This window comes from Seriola dumerili, unplaced genomic scaffold, assembly GCF_002260705.1.
Source record: "Seriola dumerili isolate Sdu_G_001 unplaced genomic scaffold, Sdu_1.0 BDQW01000331.1, whole genome shotgun sequence".
NCBI classification, from domain to species: Eukaryota; Metazoa; Chordata; class Actinopteri; order Carangiformes; family Carangidae; genus Seriola; species Seriola dumerili.
The window spans coordinates 1,152,232-1,174,879 of NW_019174586.1; the positions used below are offsets into that span (position 1 = coordinate 1,152,232).

General features: G+C 41.0%; 1 protein-coding gene across 1 annotated transcript; it reads left to right on the forward strand.

Annotated features, from left to right (window-relative positions):
• Positions 1 to 361: 361 nt before the first annotated feature.
• On the forward strand, positions 362 to 15,373 carry LOC111232449 (neuronal acetylcholine receptor subunit beta-2-like). The gene is made up of 6 exons (XM_022759973.1): positions 362 to 413; positions 8,210 to 8,355; positions 8,534 to 8,578; positions 9,083 to 9,192; positions 13,071 to 14,061; positions 15,218 to 15,373. Exons 1-6 carry the CDS (start codon positions 362 to 364, stop codon positions 15,371 to 15,373), a joined length of 1,500 nt encoding a protein of 499 aa, XP_022615694.1.
• Positions 15,374 to 22,648: the final 7,275 nt, after the last annotated feature.

Below are 22,648 nucleotides of genomic sequence, written 5' to 3' on the forward strand. Positions count from 1 at the left end.
TCGCTCAAGGAGAATTAAGGGGGACTCTGTTTTCTATAGCCGGTTTCTGCTGCGCGCACAGCTCCAGGTCCAGCGGTGTGGTCGGTGCGCTCTGGCAGAAAGCGTCCAGCCTCCTGATCTCTGGGCTTAGACAGCAGTCAGTGCTCCTCTCTCCATGTCTCCAAGCCTCAATGACTGGTCGTCATCTGCGGAATTCCTTGCAATGAAACCGCTATAATCCAACCAGTTTTTGTATTTTATTTTTTAATCTTTTGTTCCACTCCTTTCTTACTTCACATCGAGGGCAGAGAAGAAGAAAACACGCGCCAGAAACAATCTCCATCTGCAAGTTTTTGTGTGTCGCACTGGAGGGGAGGAAGCGATGGCAATCCCGGTGAAAGCAGCGTTGGCTCTCCTGGTTTTCGCTGTGGCAAGTGAGTAATCCTTTCAAATCCTCCCGGAACGGGACAGGACGGGGTAGGGAAGCTTTTACTTTGTGTATGGGGCTTTAATCGGACTGTCAATTGTAAAATAGTACACTCTGCCTGGGGTCTGTCCATGCCAGTTCATATAATAGGTCTGGGAAGTCTATCTGACTCAATGTCGGGAAATTTTATTTAATATCTCATGTGCTTTGTGGCTAAAACACCAAAACGTCGCGGCCGTAGGCTAAAATGTAACGCTCTCTCTCTGCTGAGTATTTCAATCTTGGGGAAATGTTTAATCCACATTTTCACCTTACAGATAACAGGGGGAGATACTGGAAATCAGGCCAGTGGGGAAAAGTAGTGGCGCTTCCGTGCGTCAAACACTTTAGCACGTGATTCTGGACGCTTCAATTAACTACCTTGTTCCTCTTTACACAACAAACCCACGGAATCACAATTGGAATTGCTTTACATGTGCACGGTTGTAAAATTTGAGAGGGGGGCATTGCTATTGCAACACATTTCCCAGCAATCCTAGCCTGTGATTTAAACAACAAATCCTATGTCAGAGTTGAATCATTTGGCTGTGTGGTCTTCTTGTGGCTCATTAAGTAATTGGATGGTGTGATGTTTAAGTGTATGATGAAATCTCATAATGGTATTTTGTGGCCCTCACTGCGCTTAATGGCCTGCAGTGTGTGTCAAGGCCCTCTGATGGTAATAGTGGAGATCTAAATGAGCCGCCTCCCGACAGAGAACCTTAACATAGTGGAGTTTCTATCACATGATGCGCAGTAGAAATCTTTTTCTCTCTTGTGTCTATCAATTGAAGCGACTCACGAGGAGCTGTCCGTGGTTCTGAAACTACATCTGCGGATCATCTGCTGCAGCAGTCAACAGGGCAAACTCATCTACCCATTGTCTCTGGTTCCTCAAGTTCATTCAAGATAGTTTCAGTGTGTTTCATCCCCAGTGACATAAGTTGGACATGCTTTCATTGGAATTAAGGCAGGCTGTGTGCAGATAATAGAAATATGAATTAATATTGGGGAAAACTTCAAGGCTAAAGTCACCCAGTAAGTTCAAAAGGAAGTTAGTTTCATTTTTGGGAGTATTCTTTGCAAGTTTATTTATGAAAAAGAGGATAACACTTAACTCATTTAACAATCTGAATACAAAATGGAGAATTACTGTCTAGAAAAACATCTACATATTTGTATATAATTTGTTGTATTAGGTATATTTATGTGACACTAATACAGTACAAACATGACGATCATTCTGGGGAAACATTATGCAGTTGAAGGTCAGTTTTTACTTGTTCCTTTTGTATCACTTTACTTGTTCATTTTCCCTGCTCTCATGACCTTTCGAATCTCATCTTTTCATTCCTTTCCTTTGATTATAGTACTTTAATCTTACATCTGCATCTAGATTTTATATCTGCAATACTATACATGCCCTAAACCTACTGAGTCATTTTTTGTCAGAATGGATCTTAAGATCACATTTGTTCTCAAGATCATGTTATCAGTTATAGACCTTTTGCAGTTTGTGCATTTTTTAAGTTCAGTTAGTCTCCTTTCCCACCCCCTCCTTCCTACTTCACCTTCCCTCTCCTTCACCTTTTTAGTCCCCTTTATGTTGGGTAACATAAAAGGGAATTTTGCTATGACTCTCTCAATATCACCTGTGCTCTGTCTGCAGTTGAGGCATTGCATGATAGTGGCTCTGTCACTCCTTTCAAACCTCACCCTGACTGCGACTGTAAAAAGACCAAATCCAGGCAGCCACTTTGTTGGGATGTATTTTCTCTCTGTCCCATTCTGCCTCCTGTCGTCTCCTCTACCCTTTTCACTCTCTGTGCCACTCACTTGTGTCACTGTCACCTCCTGCACGCCACATTATATCTGTTTTACTCTATCTCAATTCATTTTTTCCCTGACTCCTACTCTTATGCCATAAGTTATCATATTCAGTCCCTCATCACGCACTCCTATGTCTCCTATCCTCCATGTCTCTCTGTGTATCATCTGCATGCTGTAGTCAATGTGTCAGTGTGTGCTACAGCTATTCTTGATGAGATGTTTTGCTCATTAAACACTTGCACATTGCCGGGAGTGGGGTGGAATCACACGCTCTCTGCATTTAGCGTGTTGCATGAACCCTCACACAACCCTGACTCTGCTTTTCTTTAGCCCTTGGGTGAAACTTTAGTGGGTGGGCAGAAACATGCAGTTCTAAGTTTTGTCCTGGGGTTATTCTAAGGTTGTTGTTTCTCTCAAGTTTTTAGAACTGCTTTCTCATAACTGCAGATGTGTGTGCGGTCAAGGCGGCCCTGCGTCAGTGAGTCAACACTTCATAGTAAACTATTAGTCATTGCGTCGGCACATTTGTTTGGATGTTGCTGCTCTTTGAATGAGAGTGAGAGCGGGATGAAGAGAGAGATCTATGTGGTTTTAAAGCTAGAGAGAGCTGCATCCGATGTATTTTGAAGAAACCAGTGCAAACTTAAGCAGCAGTAATATGTGAGCACTGAGGGAGCTGAGAAAAGGAAGAAAGTCACTTTTCCTGCTGCCATTGTCTCTCTCCTTGTCCCCAACCTGCACATGTTCCTGTCACTGTTGAGAAGGAAAGAGCACAGCACAGCAGGACAGAAAGACACAACAGAGAAGTTGTGACACATAAAAAAATCATTGTAGTAAAAGAAGAGTTGGTTTTATCCTCACAGACGGAAGAATTGTCTGTGATGATGAAAAGTTTGAGGGCAAACAACCAACAGAAATCCCACGGGATACTAAAAACACCAGAAATCTCTCAGGCAGTAGATACACTGTGAGCGATCTACAGCGTCTTGTTGAAACTTCACCATGTTGCTACAGATGCATATGAACGTCACATGGGTGTCTTTTATAAAATGACTGGCAGTCGGCTGGCAGTCTACTGAGCAAATCCAAAGACAGCTGAAGCCTAAATTGTTTTGGCCTCAGAAAGGCCACCCCAGATGGTAACACAGTGAATAATTCACTACCCTAGAAAAGAACCTACAGGATGCAGAATTTGGATGTTTTTTCACTCTGGACTGATGGCACAGCCTGCCTATCCGTCTGCATCATGCATACACAGCAGTATGTCTGAAAGTAGTTTGGTGTGGTTGTGCTCTTTCTATATGTTGTGGTGGAGCCTTTATGTTGATTTTATCTGATTGAGAAAGACTCAGAGAATAATCGTTGATTGTGTTTGAGTCTCTGTGCTTGTGAGATGATGGCATTTTTATTTTAGCGGCGATGAATTATTGAGGTGTAGAGAGTGCAGTGAGGCGGACAAGAGTGCGTATGTGTGTGCGCGCGTGTATGTGTGCGTGTGTGTGGGCGTGTGCTTGCATACACACGTGTGATGAAATCTGATGGTGGACTCCCTAATGCAACAAAACTCCTCCATCCACACTTACGTCGACCTCATACACATCTCATTTTAACCTCATCTACCGTTTAGGCATTTACTGTCAAACCTAACACCTTACATCACTCTATACAGTCTATACTGGGCTTCTTCGCCATCCTCAGTCCTTTCCGGCGGTCACACAAAGTCACTTGTCTTTCACAGTTTATTCATTTTTTGTGCTGGGTTTATTTTTATGCCACCCCCCCCCTTTACATTTTTAAGGCAGTATGACATCTCTTACTTCTCGAAGGCAGAAATCAGAGAGCAGAAGTCAGGGGCCATTACAACAGGGACTCAACACGGGGTCAAAAAACTTTTTAAACGTGGAATTAAAACTGGATTTATTCACACAGCAATCCTACAGTACAATCAATTTTGCACACAATTTTTCTTTTGTGCACGTGTACATGTATATAAGTGTGAATTATGTCCATTGACATTTTCATTTCCCACTTTTACTGATTGCCTCTCTGGATCAAGAAAGTTCTCTACTGAAAAGAAATGCTACACCATTTTCGGTACCACTTGTTAATAAGGGACCCTTTGCCAAGAGGTTATGAGATGCAATTAATTCCTTTATGAATGGTTACTAGGAAAACCAAGCCAGCAACCAACAAATCAACAGAATCTACGGCATGCAAGTTATGCGACTCACAAATGACACAAAAGAAAAATACAAAAACAAGAAAACAGATCGAAGAAGCAGAAGAATTACAATGATAAAAAATTATAAAAATGTTTTCAAAGGCTCTGTAGTACTCCTCATGACACTGAGGACATGACACTGGCCCTTAAATTGAAGCTTAACAGGAGTACAATTTTTCATTGATACTTTTTGTTTTACTTTAGCAGCATAGGTATAGTTCAATAATTTACTAACTCGGTTACTCAAATACATTGAGTTTTATGGCCCCTTGTCTATTTGTCACTGCTTGGTGGTTTAACATCTCCTGCTCTTAATCTACTTAACCAAAGTACATTGACAAATCAAGCTGACAAGCAAACAGTGAGCTAGACCAACATGATTTACAGAAAGTGTTGTCTCAACTCAGGCCGACAAAAATCACAGCAGTTGCTTTTAATTAGTACAAGAAACCTGCATGCTATTATGCAGCAGTTTGCACATACATTGCATACAAACAATTATAATTGCGAGGCTGTGACCCCATCAAGCAAACTCATGAATCACCCTGCAATTTCCCATGAATCATTGCCATAATACGGTATGATTCTATGTCATTTCATCAGCTGATTATACTAATCTGGAAATCAAATCGTTTTTTCTCACACTCTCACACTGTGGTTGATGTTGCTGTTGTTTGTAATGGTGTGTGTGTTTTCTTGTCCTCTCCGTCTCTCTATCTCTTCCCCCTGTCTAATCCTGACAGACAGAGAGCTGTGTTTCGAAGCTCTCTGAAGACATTTACCCTCGGGGTTTAGTGTCATGTCATAGTTGCTCAGATGTTGGACACTTCCTGTCTCCTCCTCAGATGGAGGTCTAGTGGAGGTTAACGTAGAGTGACCAAGTGTAAAATACACCTTTCCTTCCTGCAGTTAAAGCTCAGTGCCTCTTCTTTTCAGTTTGATCCTGACATGCCTCAGAAAACATTTCTTTCTTGAATAGATCTTGATATGACAGCTGGGTGCATGGCCAGTGAAAAACCAGTGAGAGCAAAGTGCCAAAATAAACAATATTTATTGTAAAGCTGCTAACTGCACAGTTTTGAGAAATCTGGAAACGAGTACATTGCTGATGTCAGTTCAAAAGTGTTTGCACAGCTGTTTCAATATGAATGGAATGCTATATCACACTATCTTTGTAATGGTATAGCTGAAATTAAACCACTGCCAAAGCTATGCAACTTTCCAGTGTGCTGTTACATCAGTGACATCTTTTTCTTGTTAACTAAAGTTAAGTTGTTTATTGGCAGAGGTCTTAGACTTAGATCACCTTCAAAATCTAATATATTTCTCATGACTTTTTCTTTTGTTCTGGCACAGGCAGACAACAGTTCTCCCTGTGCTTCCTGTGGTCTGGCAAGGCCATGGATGAGTCAACTTAAAACAGCCGTCACTTCACGCAGGCTACATAATATAGGACTGAGCATTTTTTTTTCCATCACAAATACATCAACATAAACACTTCCTACAATGGACAGGATTGCATTTTTTTAACATGACTCTAATCCTCTTCCGTAAATTTTTGGATGAACAATGAAATGTTTTCATTCAAAATTATAATCCCATGATTTAGATTCTCATTTCTGATTATTCATTTTGCCAGAGGGACAGTATATTCAGTCATCCTGACGAATTCACCACAGGCAGCAAACAGAGTTGTGGAGACATATAAAAGTTGGAATCCAGAGCTTTTATTTAAGTGTTGTGTTGATTATCCAGTTGACTGCTTCATGCTCATTTCTAATTTAACGTGTGAACTGATGTAAGGAGTTCTTATTCTGATTGAACAAGCCCAAACCAGGGACATACGATTGTTTTTTTCCCCCACTGGTTTAAATGTATGAAACTCTGGCAGTGTCCTTGATTCAAACCACCCACTATCACTGAAACTCTGTGACCCAGTCAGAAATTGTTCTGTGTTGATTTCATGGGTGAAATCAGCCCTGCGGTGGCTCTATGTGTGTGTCTGTGTGTGTGTGTGTGTGTGTGTCTGCACGAATGCGACTCATTATTGTTGTATGGACTGCAGATTGCATGCACTGTTAACATGAAACATATGCAATATATACAATGAAATGCCAGGGTATATGATGTATAGGTGCAGAGCATTTGTGTGTGTGTGTTTCACTAAATACGATAATACATCTGATCTGTTTGCAAGGTCAGAGACACACACGGCCCACTACCTCCCTCCCTTCCTTCACACACACAGACACACACATTACTCTCATTACACACTCATTATATTTGAAGACATGCAGGAGGCTACATCGCTGCAGCACCTAATTGGTGAGACCTCACAGCATGAGATTTCAGCATCGCTTCACCAACTACTGCTCTAGGCATGTGTGTGTGTGTTTGTGCTTCTGTTAGTGTGGTTTTTGTCATTATGATCCCGTCAAACTATACTGATGTTCAAGAATACCAATGGTCAGGGAGCTCGCTAAGAAGGCAGCTGTAGAAATCAAAGTTTTTGTGAATAAAATCATTTTTTCCTGAGCTCATTTTTCTACACACACAAATCAAGGTTGATAAAGTTTAAAAAGCCAAAGTTGAGGTTAAAAAGCTGTCCACGAAAAAGCTGCAAAACTACATCTAACTTTCATTTTTATAAATTTTTCAATGTTGCCTCAGTCCTCATTCATTCATAAGTCGCCCACTGTGTCACTGTGAAATTTATTTGACAACAGATCCACTTTAAACTGTTCATTGTGACTCAACAGAGCAAAACATAACGAAAACCGAAACACAATGAAATGTGTACGTCAACAAACTGTGGAGCTGGGAAGCTGAACACAAGGTCGCATCAAATTCGAGGTTTATATTTATGCAGAGATCTCCCTCTACATGTGACCCCAGGTGTCTAATCACCACACCTAATCAGACACACACATTATTCAGTGTGAAGCACCCTCAGCACGACATGTTGGCCTGATATGAGTGCATCATTTCAATACTCACTACGCTGAGATGATGAAATTAGGGAAGAGAAATTTATTTTTTTTAGTTCTTGGAAGCACCTGTGCAGACTGTGGTTTGACATTTTTGGCAAGGTGTCCAACAGAAAGACTCTACACAACAGCCAGAGGATATTTGAGAATAGAAGTTATATCTCCTATGAGGCTTTGTCGGTGTGCAAGTTTTGCAAACAAAATGAAGTAATTATTGTTTTACCTTGGTTAAAATAACATAAATAGCTTAAGCGAAACCAAGCAACAAACATCGTGTAGCTCTTTTTGCAGTAGCTGAGTTAGTATTGGATTTTATTTTCTGTTGCATTTTGTTTTCGTTGCATTTTGCCAAGTGGGAGATATTCTGGTTGTTGACGATTACTGTTGTTTCTACGTCTGAATTGGAAAACTACAGCAGACAGAAATAAACTTGTTACTTCCACTTGGCTGCTCAATCACAGTTTGTAGGATATGATGTGAAATAACACCCTGTAAAGAAGAGCTGGGTCAGGGATGGTCAACCATGAGCCAGGGAGAACCACTAATGAGAGCAAGTTTTCATTTTAACCTGTAGACTGTTCTATTCTCATCGTGTCTGCGTCACGTTCCTTGACTGCAAACGTATATGGTGCATATTACAGGTCCTGATCCATTGTGCGTATCTGGTTTTCAATTCTGTTATGTGTGTGTGTGTGTGTGTGTGTGTGTGTGTGTGTGTGTTTGCAGCTGCCTTGTGTGCGGAGGTGGAGGAACGGCTGGTGAGTCACCTGTTGTCACCAGAGCGCTACAACAAGCTGATCAGACCAGCTGTCAACAACAGCCAGCAAGTCACTATTTACATCCAGGTGTCTCTAGCCCAGCTGATCAACGTGGTGAGGAAACACACAAAAACCACCTCCACATATGCTGTTATGTCGGAACCATAATCTATTCTTTTCACATAATTGAAGAACACAGATGGTGGAAATAATTTGTAGTAAACAGAAGTAAGCTCAGCCACCGCCTAACTGCTGCAGCCGTCCACTAACCTTCTGTCTGTCTGTGTTTCAGAATGAGAGGGAACAGATCATGACCACCAACTGTTGGCTCACTCAGGTTTGTGTCCCCACTCGTCCTCTTGTTCTTTACTCTGTGTATGTGTGTGAATGTGGGTGTTTGTGCGGGGTCAGGCCACGTCAAAACACTGCCTTGTAGTGGCAAAACAAGTGTCTGACTCATATTTGGCATTACTACACACACACACACGCTTACGCACACACACACACTCACAGACACACATACACACACACACACATACAGACACACCATCATGTGTCTGGGTTTAAGGAAAATGTGCAGAGACATCCAGTGTGTTCACTGGTGAGGTCAGTTCCCCTCATGTAGGACAAACATGTTAGTGTGCTGCGGTTTAAAATGCATGAACTGATTATTTTTATATGTTTCTGGCCGCATGTATCTTATTTTGTAACTGTGTGTAACTGTATTTTCTTGCGTGTCATTTTTGACGCATGCATGGGTATTTGTGTGTGCATGTGTGTGACTTTTGAATGTATTTATTGACTTGTTTGTTTGTTTGTTTGTGTGTGTGTGTCTCTGCAGGTATGGAATGACTACAGATTAATGTGGGATCCTGAAGAGTATGAGGGAATCAAGAAAATCCGCCTCCCGTCACAACACATCTGGCTGCCAGACATCGTCCTCTACAACAAGTACATCTGCTTTGTGACAGCCAGATGAGTGTGTGTGTGTGTGTGTGTGTGTGTGTGTGTGTGTGCGTGTGTGTCTGAAACTAAGTGATTAAAAGAAGAACAGACAGAAAGATTGAGCAACTTCATTGTAATAGTTACAAAAGCCCCATTTCCCTAAAATGTTTTCCTTCTATCCTCTTATTCTTTCTATCCTCTTACCTCTCCCTGCCTTTTTTTTATCCCACTTGTCACCTCTTTCAGGATAATGAATACAACCAAAACTGTCTTGTTAACACCTTGTAGACTGTCTGCAGGCTCATGATAATGGGTGATCTTTTAAGGGATGAGAGATTACAAATTTTGCACAGATGGAAATGTGGGGAGAGACTGAGATTAAAAAAAAATCTACCAGCAAGACCAGAGTAACAAGGCTATAGCAGACACACTATAAAAGATTTATTCAATTTTGATGACGTTTTTTTTCCTCAAAGCATTAATCCAGGAGCTCACCAGTTCCATTTGAACTAAAACTTGGACCTGCAATATAGGCTGCAACAACCACTCTGTTTACCTGTAAAGTAAATCTTTCCATTTCTGTTTGCAATACATTTTATCAAAAGGAGGATATGCAAAAAACTTCATCATGCAGATGTGATTACTTATATCTCCTCACACCTGAACCAACAAGTGAGTACATACAAGCTATTCAGAGAGTAAAAATGTTTAGAAGAAGAGTTTATTCGTACACAGTTCAGCTGCATTCTGCACTGTGGAGCTGGATATGCACATGGGATCAGTGCAATTTATCCACTGGACCAATTTAAATACATTGTAGCTAATACAAATGATGTGTCGAGACAAATCAATGCACTATAACACCTTACCAGCCAAATTTACCAGCATGGATACAATGGACAACAAAACAACATCACAGTGCATTATTGTGTGTTTTTGCATATTGAGCAGAGATGCTCCAAACATTGATGTGAGAATGTTTTGACTTTGTGTGCACATCTAAAAATCATCTTGCAGCTGTATAAAATGCCTGCAAGGCAAAATCAATACACGAGAATCTCAATGCTGTAATAAGTTCATTCAAGGAGAAATTAGCCCCACTGCCTCTATCCACTGGAGTGTTAGCTGACAGACACGAAGGCTTTTGGGCCTCACCTCCTGTGTCAGCCATATAGGTCAACACCTGGGTCTTTCTTTCCATCTGCTAGGTTCTTGTATTACATTACTGCTAACTTTTATCACTTAAATGTTGTTCATATAGGTCCGTGTTCTCTTGTCTCAAATTGCATGACTGTCAGAAATCAACTTGAACCTTTTTGAGTTTTAGTTTTGCATTAATTGATTTTTTTTCTGTGTGGTGATACACATCTAATATGATAGCCAGTGGATATTACTCTGTATGTAATAAAACCTTTCACAGCTGAATGGAATTGACAGCACTTTGAAATAATTGTATGCAATAACTGGAGGTAATTTGGCTGTTTGCCTATTCAGTATATCACCTTGGTTCTTAGTTGTCATCTGTGGCTAATTAATTTTCCCTTTACAAAGACATAAAACATCTAATACAACAGCCTGTACAAACATAAGATTTAGTACAAATACAGGACTAAAATGCAGAGATAAAGACTTGAATTTTAAGCTGTAATTACATAAAATACAACTATATATATATATGAGAGTCCTAATGAGGGAAGATTAGCAAGCAGTTACTTTAACTAATATGAATAGCCTCTTTCTAAATGTAAACTTCAGAGATTTCACTGTTCTTTGCAGAAGACAAAAAACAGCAAAATCCCTAATCCTGCTGCAGCTGTCCCTTAAACTATGGCGTTTAGACTTGATTAGGTTTATGTCAACTCACCCAAAGATCCCTTGAGTAGCTGTTCTACAGATCTCAGTCATATCACATGATCTTCATGATCATGAACAGCAGATGGAATTTCAAGAACAAACTTTGAACCTCAACTTTTAAGACAACATAGACAGGTAGTCCTTGAAGTGGCCAGAAAACAACAATTAAAAACTGAAAAGTTTATCATCTACGATGCCATGGTAACTTAGCAAACTCCATCTGCTGGTGAAGACCATGTGATATGATTAAAAAGACCAAGAACATCTACTAAATAGACCTGATGATTTTCTCAGCGACTCTATCTAAGGCCTGAGATTGAGATGTGGATGTGTAGCTTTTGCGTTTTGGTCAGCAGCATTTCCCCACCGTTTATACCGGTTTGTAGGCATTAAACTTTCACGAACACAGATATCTGGTCAGCTAAAGACCACATAAGGAGCATAATGGCTTAAGAGCATAATGATAGTATGATCAGCACTACTTTACGACTTCAGGTCGAGATCTCTGGCCAAGTCTGGAGGACCAGAGGTCGCAGTAAGTAGGTGGGGCCTCTGCATTTTTAATTAGTCTGCATATTCACAGCAGCCCCAAAGCATTAGAGACTGAGTGTGATGGTTGGATTCCTGACCTACTTTATAATTGATAGGCCACTTATCTATAATGCATCACCTGCAGCCTCAGTGAGATGAGGAAAAAAGTCAGTCTCAGCAGATTTTAGGTGGGGGCTGTGGGGTGGGGGTGGGGGTGGGGGTTGGGGGAGGTTGGGGGGGCAAGTTGCTTTGAGCCACACTTCATGTGTCTCAGGCTGAGCTTTTCCCTTGAGAAGATAAACACATCCTGCAACTTTCAAAACACAGAAGTGTTGCATGTGTCACCTCCGCGGACACAGCAGAGGTGACACATGCAGCCAAGAAATCATTTTCTCAACACACCAGCAGTTGGTACAGTAAATTCATTTTTTCTTAAGTAAACTTTTTGCTTCTTCTTCTGATATTGCTGCATGATATGCTGTTAATGTGTTCTTAATTGCACTGATAGGCTGAGCTTGCTCAAGGTTGTAATGAATTTGACAAATGATGACATAGATTTCAGCCAGTGACATTAGTGGTTCTTATTAAGTAAAAGTCGCAGGTATGTAAGAACCCCTGAGTTAGTGGTAGGTTATATCGAAGCACAGTGTTCAGGTAAAGTTCAAGTTAAGATCACATTAGCTGATTGATGTCAGCTGCTTCGTTCACGCTTCACCATCACTGGCTCATTCATCAGCTGCTTGGCTACCAGCTGACTAGTTACGCCAAATCAAATTCATGCAAGTGTGCGGTGTGGCCATTATGACCAGACACCTTGCTTTCCAGAAAAAAAAAGAATCAGGCTTAAAAATATTGCATGATGACACTGGCCATTTTAGTCCGAGCCCTCTGCATTGGCACCATGGACTTCATCAATGGAGCATTTTCTCATGTGGTGTCTGTCAGAATGCAGCCTTACTCTGCTAATAAGCTCATGCCAACACCATTTTTACCCTCAGATCCCTTAACCACTTCTTTATGTTGGCAGTAATCCAATATCTAGTTGTATCCTTGCTATGGTGGTAGCAAACAAAGCCTAGACTTCCTTCACTAACCACTTGTTTCAGCTGCCCCTTGAAGAGCCCAATGTGGTCCCAGGACAGATGGGATATATAATCCCTCTGTTCTAGGTGTGCTTCGGGGTCTCCTTCCAGATGGATATGCCTTGAATACCTTTAAAGGAGGTGTTCAGGGGGGCATTCTTATTGAATGTTTAAGCTGCCCCAACGGGCCTTTAAATGCAAAGAAGCAGCCATTCTCCTCCAACCTCCTCACCCGTCCTTACTTTTTTTTTTTTTTCAGTTTATGCATCTGTAATACTGTGTGTGGATGTGTACATGTGTTTGAGTGATCTTTGAATAGAATTTGACATGATCCTTCAGTAATCAGTCTGGCTTTGACTGCTTTGACTTCATCTCTCTCCTTCCTTTTACTCACCTCCAACCTTTTCCTTCTATCAGTGCCGATGGGACCTATGAAGTCTCCTTCTACTCCAATGCTGTGGTCTCCAACAACGGTGAGGTTGCCTGGCTTCCACCAGCTATCTACAAGTCAGCTTGTAAAATTGAAGTCCGTGATTTCCCCTTCGACCAGCAGAACTGCACCCTCAAGTTTCGCTCGTGGACCTACGACCACACAGAGATTGATCTCATCCTCCTCAGTGATTTTGCCTCACGTGATGACTTCAAACCCAGTGGCGAGTGGGATATCGTTTCACTGCCTGGACGCAAGAATGAAGACCCTGATGACATTAGATACCTGGATATCACCTATGACTTTATTATCAAGAGAAAACCTCTGTTCTACACCATCAACCTGATCATCCCCTGTATCCTGATAACGTCCCTGGCCATTCTGGTGTTCTATCTCCCGTCAGACTGTGGTGAGAAGATGACTCTCTGTATCTCTGTCCTTCTGGCCCTGACTGTGTTTTTACTCCTAATCTCAAAGATTGTACCACCTACGTCTTTAGCAGTGCCTCTGATTGGGAAGTACCTAATGTTTACGATGGTGCTGGTCACCTTCTCCATCGTCACCAGCGTTTGCGTGCTCAACGTGCACCATCGGTCCCCCAGTACGCACACCATGCCTCCTTGGGTCAAGCGTGTCTTCTTGTACCGGCTCCCCTCTTACCTCTTCATGCGGAGACCAGGTAGCTCCAATATCCGTGAGAAGTTCCGGAAAAAACACCAGCAGCGATCGTACTCTGACCAGAAGCTGCGTGGAGCGGACGGGGGGACTGGCAGCCCTGCAGGGATGGCAGATTCTTCCTCGTCCTTCTTTGTCAATGAGGAGTCGGCCAAACGCTACGGCTGGAAGGTCAGCGACTTGTCAGAGAACACAGAGTTCAGAAAGAGGATGACGCTCAAGTGCAACATTGACGTGGAGGATGCAGTAGATGGAGTGCGCTACATCGCTGAGAAGATGAAGAGCGAGGATGATGATGAAGGAGTACGTGTTTGGGAGAAAAGTATCTGCATGTGCATGTGTGTCATAAGTGGAAGTATGTGAAGCAAGCTTCATATATGAGCAAATGAAAGATTTTGCTTACCTGTTTGTTTTTGTTATACAACTTCCATTCTGGCAAAGGTTGCTTTTATGTTTTAGAGATCTGTACAATGTTTGTAGCAGGACAGTGGCCTTGACAATATATATTTTTAGCCTTGCTAGCAATGTGGCTCTATGGTTAGAAATAGTAGTCTGTCGGTTGGTCTATGGCTACTGCAGTCATGTACTGCAGTACTACAGACAGTCATGGTCCATAGAGGATGAAGCCTAACGAAATTAGTGATACTTTGACTTTTCCTGTAGTGCCACCAAGAAGCTGACATTTATGCTTCAGAGTAAAACGCCTCAATAACTATTGGATGGATTACCGTGAAAGATTAATTTCCCGCTCAGGATGAATTTTAACACTGATGATCTCTTAGCTTTACATCCAGCACTATCATCAGGTCAAACTTTAATTTGCCCAATACATTGTTTTATGATCAAATACCTGCAAAACTGATGGGATTCCCAACAGTGTCAGTTGTAGTTTCTGTTAATGGCTGAATATAAAATCTTATCCTGCTCACATGCTAACTAAGATGGCAAACCTGGTAAACATCATACATGCTTAACATCTGCGTGTTAGCATCATCATTGCAGTGGGTTAGCATGCTGACATTAGCATTTAACTTAGAGCATCCCCTGTTGTTTTTTATATACAAATTACATAATAATTTTCTAATTGATTCATAGTAATTAGGAAATTATTCTATTAAAAAATATATAGTAGATTACCTATTGTATCATTGTAAGGACACAATTGTATGCAAATGCCGATTTTATTGGCTGTCACCTCTGCTGTAAAATGTAAAGGATTGCTTTATCTGATCTCTACAAAATACGTTCTATAGACTATAAAATTGTGTACGCATAGTGTATGTATTTCTGTGGGTAGCACAATTAAGGACTTTGTGTTTGTGTTTTGATGAAAACTTGCCACATCAACAAAGTCGAAACGTCATATCCCTTATTTTTAAATCATGGCAAAGTCATTAACTGTTTTAGTTGGTAGTATTGGCAATGGTAATACTTAAGTAACTTGTATTTCTCTCTGCAGATCATTGAAGACTGGAAGTATGTGGCCATGGTGATCGACCGTCTCTTCCTGTGGATCTTTGTGTGTGTGTGTGTGGTCGGGACGCTCGGCCTCTTCATGCAGCCCCTGTTCCAGAGTTACAACACCCCCATTGTCGATGACATGGACCATAATTGATACCTGAAACCTGAACTTTGATTTCAACATGACCCAGAGGTGAACTTTGAGTCCCCCCAGAAACAGAGCTCTAATAACATTTTGACACATAAACTCACAGCACTCTCACTGGGAAATGATTATGATGCACTTTAGCCCTCTACCACCACCTGCTCTTCTCCAAATTTCCCTTGCCCACTTCGTCCTCCATCATCTGCCATCCACAGAGGAAATAGGATCTGTTTAGTTCAGTGAACTTAAAGCATAATTCTGTTTTATAACAACTTGGGTCACATTTTTTTTTTAAGTTTTGGGTCATTAACTACACATGAATGATGAACATTGGACTGTTAATTGCTAACTGTGGCAACATTTGTGGCTCCAAACTCTGTTTTTTTGTGTTATTTGATTGCCTTTATGCACAGTAGATATAGAAACATACATGAAACAAGGGGAGTGAGAGAGAGGTAAGATGCAACAAAGGTTCCTGGCTGGAACCAAACCAAATGCTGCAGCTACATGGTATGTGCCCCATACACTCAGCTACAAGGATGCCCCCAACCCGCAGGATCATAATCATAATCAAAAGAAATAATGGCCAAAACTACGAAAACAACACCCAAGTTTTAACAAACCAGAATTATCTTTTAATTCAAAATATGATATGAAACAACAATTCAGTCATGATGCTCTTGCTAGTGGAATCAATATAGATCTGCAGGAAAATCTTTACCTGAAAGTGTGTTGACCCCTGTGACTGTTCACAAAGGTTTATCTGGCCAGCAGCAACTCAGGACTTGATTTTTTTTTCTGTTTAGAAAGGACTTGTTTTTTCTCTTTTCCCCTATCTCTCTGGTCCCATCCTATCCTCTAATTGCCCTAACAGGACATTATGGGGGCTAGCATGCATACAACAAGACACTTTTTTTGTTTTAATTTCTTTTTTGGACCCAGAGAGAGAAAGAGCCCAAAGATGAACAAAGCCTCAGTAAGCCTCTGCAGATATGGGCCTCACATCGACAACACACCGCTAAAGAAAAGATGATTTTCTTCTATGTGGATACATAGTCAACTCTTGTGTCCCTTTGCCAACAGCACACACTATATGAATTTATAATATTTGCCTTGAAAATTTGAGCCAGAGGCGACACAAAACGGCTAACTGAAGGACTGTTTAAATAATAATAGATGAGTGTGTGTGCGAGAGGGGTGCCCAGCCTGTTTTTTTTTACCCTCACACACACCTCACTGTGAGCATGACTTGACAGACTGATCAAATCGGTGTCAAAGTGTTGTTGTGATATTAAAAGCAGCTGTGTTTAAATGAAGGAGGGACGTTATGATAGTGCTAAAAAAAACGCAAAACCTAAAACCAATGACCATAAGGCTGTTGATGCTCACCACGCTTCTTTTAAAAAGGTACAGGACGTGGGTGTCTTCAAAGCAGTGCTCGTCAGCATCCATCACCAAGGAAACCAGCAACAATAATATTGTACAGTATTTTATACACACTGACCAGGAGTAAATTAGCCAAACAGTCTGGCTCTTCACTTGCTTTATCTTCCATCAAACTGAATGCTTGATCATTGCAGCCTGTTCTCTTACTTGAATCCGTGTCCAGTAATTATTTCTAAGCGGTATTATAACTTGTCACCATCATAACACACTCGTCTGTCACTGCTACCAACATAGCCAAGGAAAGTATGTGCTGTACTAATCCAGCAGTATTGATTTCTTTCATCTTTGTTTTCTCAGTGAATGAAGTTAAACATAGTTTTTCTTTTTCTTCTCACCAACCAGCCATGTTGCGTGACTTGTTCAGTTTTGTCTGTCCAGACAATAAATGCAGAGAATTACAAGATGGGACTGTGATGGGATCTGATGTCTTGCTAACTGGATCAATAAAGGGAAATGAAAACAACAAGCAGACCTGGTGAATCACATGCACACACAGTCTAACTAAGGTTAAGTTTATGGCTTGTTTACTGTAGCAGTATTAGTAATATTCATAAGGAAAGCAGTTGTAAATAATGAGAGAAAATTAGAGATTCAAAAACATAACCACCAACAATAGCGGCATTAGACGATTATATAATCACAATTTTCCAAATTAGTTGTAATTTCTGTTTCCCTGATTATTTGTTTTTCCAGAACACACAAGTACACAAGATGCCTGAAACTGCTAATGCTTCCAGCAAAGATACTGCATCATAATTTTCCAGCGAACATCATGTCAGTCACACACACGCACACACACACACACACACACACACACACACACACACACACACACACACACACACACACACACACACAGCACACACACACACACACACACACACACACCACACAAACACACACACTCTGAGTCAAACAGTAACATAATCCTACAGAGATAGTGACAGCCATTGAATTGGAATTGGGTTCAGCAATTACAGCTCATATTTGTATCCCCACCCCCCTCTCCTGGTATGACTCATAAATTAGATACTTGACTGTATTTGCATCAATTTCCATTAAGGGAGTGACCACATGAGGGTGGGGAGGGTTAGAGGGATGACAGGGTGGTGTTGTTGTTGGTGAGAGTCACGCTATTAATAATAATTTTCTGGTGACCAAAACATCACAAAAATGTTGTTTCCATTATTTTTTCTTTATTTTGTTATTTTTAATGATTAGTGGTACTGATCATAAGGTCACATGATTCTTTAAACTTTTGAGTAGTGCTATTTGAAACACTCAACTTGTATCACATTTAAGGTATTAAATTGGTAATTCCTTTAAAAATTTAACCTATTTGTACAATTCCTTTGTCCACTCAAGTTTAATGTGTAGTTTCTTGTGTCTGTATCTGATGTTGCTTCTTACTCTGAGGGTCTACAGAGGGTGGGGACCCCTGTGTTCCTCCTCCGATACACAAAGAGCTGTCAGCTGCTGCCAGCGGGGAAATTTCAACAGGATGGCAAATGTTTACATGCAGGGAGTTTCACACTAGTGAGCCTTAAGGAGAAAATAGACACTTTGTCTGTTGCTTGTCAATGCGAGCGTCTCAGACTGAAGTCCCTGTCTGCCCCCAGGGAAGTTGCAAGTGAAAGTGACAAAGACAAGATCTCTCAAAACAACGTCAGTCAAGTGAAATGCTTTAAAGGTTACCGTCATCCCATCCAGGGCTGCAACTATTCTCAAAGTTTGTCTAGAGAAAGAGGAACCTTTGAATTCTCAATCTTTTTTGCCCTTTTTTTACCATGCAAAGTCCCAGACTGATCAGGAAACTAAATCATATTGATGGGAAAAGAAGAAATCTAATTGATATGGTTTTAGCAGTTATTCAACTGTGTCTAACTTCACTCAGTTTGTTGACTGTGCAGGTTACCAGCACCCTGAAGCGAGTGCCTGAAGATGAGTGCACGACCCGGCCCATTCTCCAAGAGGAAAAAAAGCAGAAAAGTAAGGCAGAGAGAGTGTTATGGTCTCCAGGTCTGATCATGAGGCGTGACGGAAGAACGAAACTAGATGGGTGAGAGGGGGGTGGGGGGTGGGGGTGGGGTGGGGAAGTATAATAGCATGGGAGGCAGGGATGATAAAGGTCGGTCATAAACAAGAGACACAAGACTTCTGCAATCTATCAGGCCAGCAGAGGAACTGACATTAAAGACTGTTTCATGCTGTAGTAAGAGATCAATAAGCATGTATTCTCCTCTGCAAGACAAGCCCCACATACATGCAGACATTCTGTATATAATGTGCATACATGCATGTGTGCAAACATACACACAGACAATGCTTCTCAGAGGTAGGCAAGCCCTCATATGCAATTGAAATATGAATGTCTTGTAGATTTTTTTTTTAAATATAATTTTTAATTGGATTATGTGGAAGAAAACAAAGGCTAATTTTACGAGGTTGCCTTTTTAACTCTCAACCACACATGTTAAAATCTTATCTTGTTCTTCTGATCTTGTTTTTGCAGAACCAGAAACATTAACTGGGAGAGAATTAGATTAGGAAATGAAGTTTAACTGTATGTAGTGTATTCCAAACAGTACATGGGTTATTCAGACAGGCAGAAATTAAGAAGTAAGCAATAGGTCAAAGGTCATTCAGATATGCAGACACACAAGTTACAGCTCTCTGTCTGCACTGATCTATTCTATTCTATTCTATTAACTGGTCCCTCATATGCAGCATGGTGAGTGTCAGCAGTTTGATGTGGTTCCTGTTGTCGGCCATAGCCCTCCATCTCCCCCATTATCCTCCACAGGACATCCCTTTAGGATTTATACCTGCCACTTCAGCTCTGTGGTCGATATTTATGAACTACATTACTGCATTACAGAATGTGTAGCTGCTTTGCTGTTGAGTCAGGGGGCCATCGATCCTCCCATCTGAGCTACTGAGCTGAGGGGACAGACACAGAGTCGTGGTCCGAACATTTCACAGGGTTTTAAACTGGGCTCAGGGGCCGCTCCATAATGTCCCTGCTGGAACAATAAATATCTCCACAAGTCCGTTACTTGCTGACAGATCTGGATGCCTGCTGCTGCTCGCTAGTGGCCAGAGGAGACACTACAGAGTTCAATGTTTCTCTCAGCAATCCTGTCATTTCTACTACTAATCATTGAATAATTATCGACCCATTTTCATGTTTTTATTTGGGATGACACTGCAGTAAATACACAGGACTTTGGATATATTCTAGTGGTAATTAGTTGTTGTCTGTGTGTTTAAGTTAAAAATGACACATCAAAATATATATGATTTTTTTCACATCACAATAATTTTCTTAAAAAAGCTCATTTTGACTTGATATCTACACAAGGGTTACAACATGAATCTGGGGGGTTGGGAGATGATTATTATTATTATTAACAGAATAAGAAAGCTCAAAGTTATGTTATGTTGATCTTGACAGGCTAAATCTTGATCATTTTAATGCTTTGGGACTCTATGAATGATTTGCATAAAATCATTTAAAAAATCACTCTGAAGTGTTCACAACTGCTGGATCAACACATCCGTCACAACAAGATTGCTTCGATTTAAGGGGTCACAAGCCAAAGAGGTTGGGAACCACTTGTCTAGATCCTTATTTAACATGTTTTGGGCATTATGTCAGCATCTTGGTGTTTTAATGTTAAGTCTAAAATCTCTAAAATTAGATTCAAATATCAGGGTCACCAAGACACATCTATATTGTATCTGTCATGCAAAACAGTTCATTACAAAAACCGTCATTTTTGAAGATATCTTGCAACAAGAGTCAAAATAAGAAAATGACTGAATACTCCAGTTTGACACTTTCCCTCAGGATACCAGCGAGGATTGCAAGGGCTATTATTGAAATGTTCCAAATACATTTCAAACTGATTAAAAATCACTTCAAGCTTTGGCAAGCAGATCATCTCTGACCGTAACAAGAAGCACAATCATTCAGATTTCATCATCAACATCTCAGGACAAACATGAGTGGACCAGATAATGAGTAAGCTTCGCGTGGCTCTTCAGGCTGCTGCTGTTTAACTGAAAATGACACTGCTGGTCATTCAGAGAACGAGACGAGCACTGAGAGAACAAAGACGTAAAGCAGAATGGAGTTGTTTACATGAGTGTAAACACATTGTCACAATATATAATAGTGATGTTGTAGCTATAGATTCATATGAGCGTGTGTGTGTGAGAACATGCAGAGAGAGGGAGAAAGAATGAGGGAAGTTTTGTGGGAAAAAACACGGCGCAGAGAGATGGCAGTTTAATTAGCAGCAGAGGGCTTTAATCAGATAACTGTTATTTGAACAGTGAGAAGACTTTAATTAGTCGCTGGTGGCTGCAACGGGCCACAGCATGACCATGCAGACTGCGCATAGTGGTCGACTGGATGAATGGAAATAGGAAGTAAACTCTATGGTGTTAATAGGTCAGGGGCAAGAGACGAGGAGGAGTTTGTTGGAACTGTGAGAGCTAGGGCGGAGCGGTTGGGGAGGGAAGGGTGGGGTTGAGGATGTGAATGCTGGAAGGTTGAGCGGGGTCACACAGTGTAGCGTGACTGACAGAGCAGGATGAGCTGTGGGAGGAGAGGGAAGGCTGAGAGCTTTTAAAAAAAGGGGGTTGGCGGAGGGTGGCGACAGCGGAGTGGTAGGATTAGATGGAGCAGAAGGAAGACGGGGATTCATGGGGAGAAGGCTAAACTGTTGAGATGGGGTTAAAGTGGAAGATGGTGAGAGGTCAGGAGCACACGTCCTCTCCGTTTTGAACTTTGAGATTACATTTTGTCATGTCTACATTTTGTCTATGACCAAAAATGGAGCACCAGTCAGTTCTTTTAAATAATTCATCTTTTTCCAACCTGCGTGTGAGTGCTGTGAGGGAACGTTTAATAATGCTGTAGTCACTACAAGTGCAAATGGTACTCCAAAATTGGCTATTTTGGCAGAATACAAATAAAATACCTTATTAGTCACGTTCAGTATCAACATCTTGTGACCTGCAAGATACAGTATGTCAATGAACTACATTTCCCTCACCATGTAAATAGAGAACATTGCATTTCCTTCAAAATATATTTGCTGTTGCAAATTAGCTGTATACAGATGCAATTTAGGAGACATGAACAGGCTGTATAGGTAGGGTACAGTGGGTTTATTAGAGCTTTTTCACTGTGAACACCTGGAAACAAGGTTGATGAGCGCAGAACCAAAACAATGAGCTGAATATCACTAAAACGCTCCATAAAAATGAGGCGGACTGCAGAGTTAAATACATATTACAAAATACTTAATAGTGATAAATGCATCTACTGAAAGGGAATAACATGGGACAACTGCATATTAAAGGGTTAAGTTGATGCTAAATTAGCCACAGACACAACCTGTTCAATAATACAGATTAAGGATCAGGTTTGCTGCAACGTCAGACTACAGGTTGACTAAAGGCAGACACTCATCAGTGTGAGTGAGTGTGTGACCAAGAACTAATAGTGCACTTAAGTAGACATGGAAAGACTAAACCCACTTGTGCTCTGCTCTTTTATATCCTGCAGTTTTAAACTCTCCTAATAAAGCAATTCATTCACCCGTCCCTTTCTTGGGGCCTTTAATATATTCTCATTTAATAGACCTTTTTCACAGCAGAGATTTTGACCTGTCATAACACAGGTGGAATGAATAACATTAAAAAGTGCTCTGGTCCAGCAATTAATACAGTGCAGCAGGTAGTAATATAATCTGTCTGTATGAAATGTCTGCCGTGAAAAAGGTCTATTATAGAAAACAAAACATTGCTTACATTTCAACAGAAGAC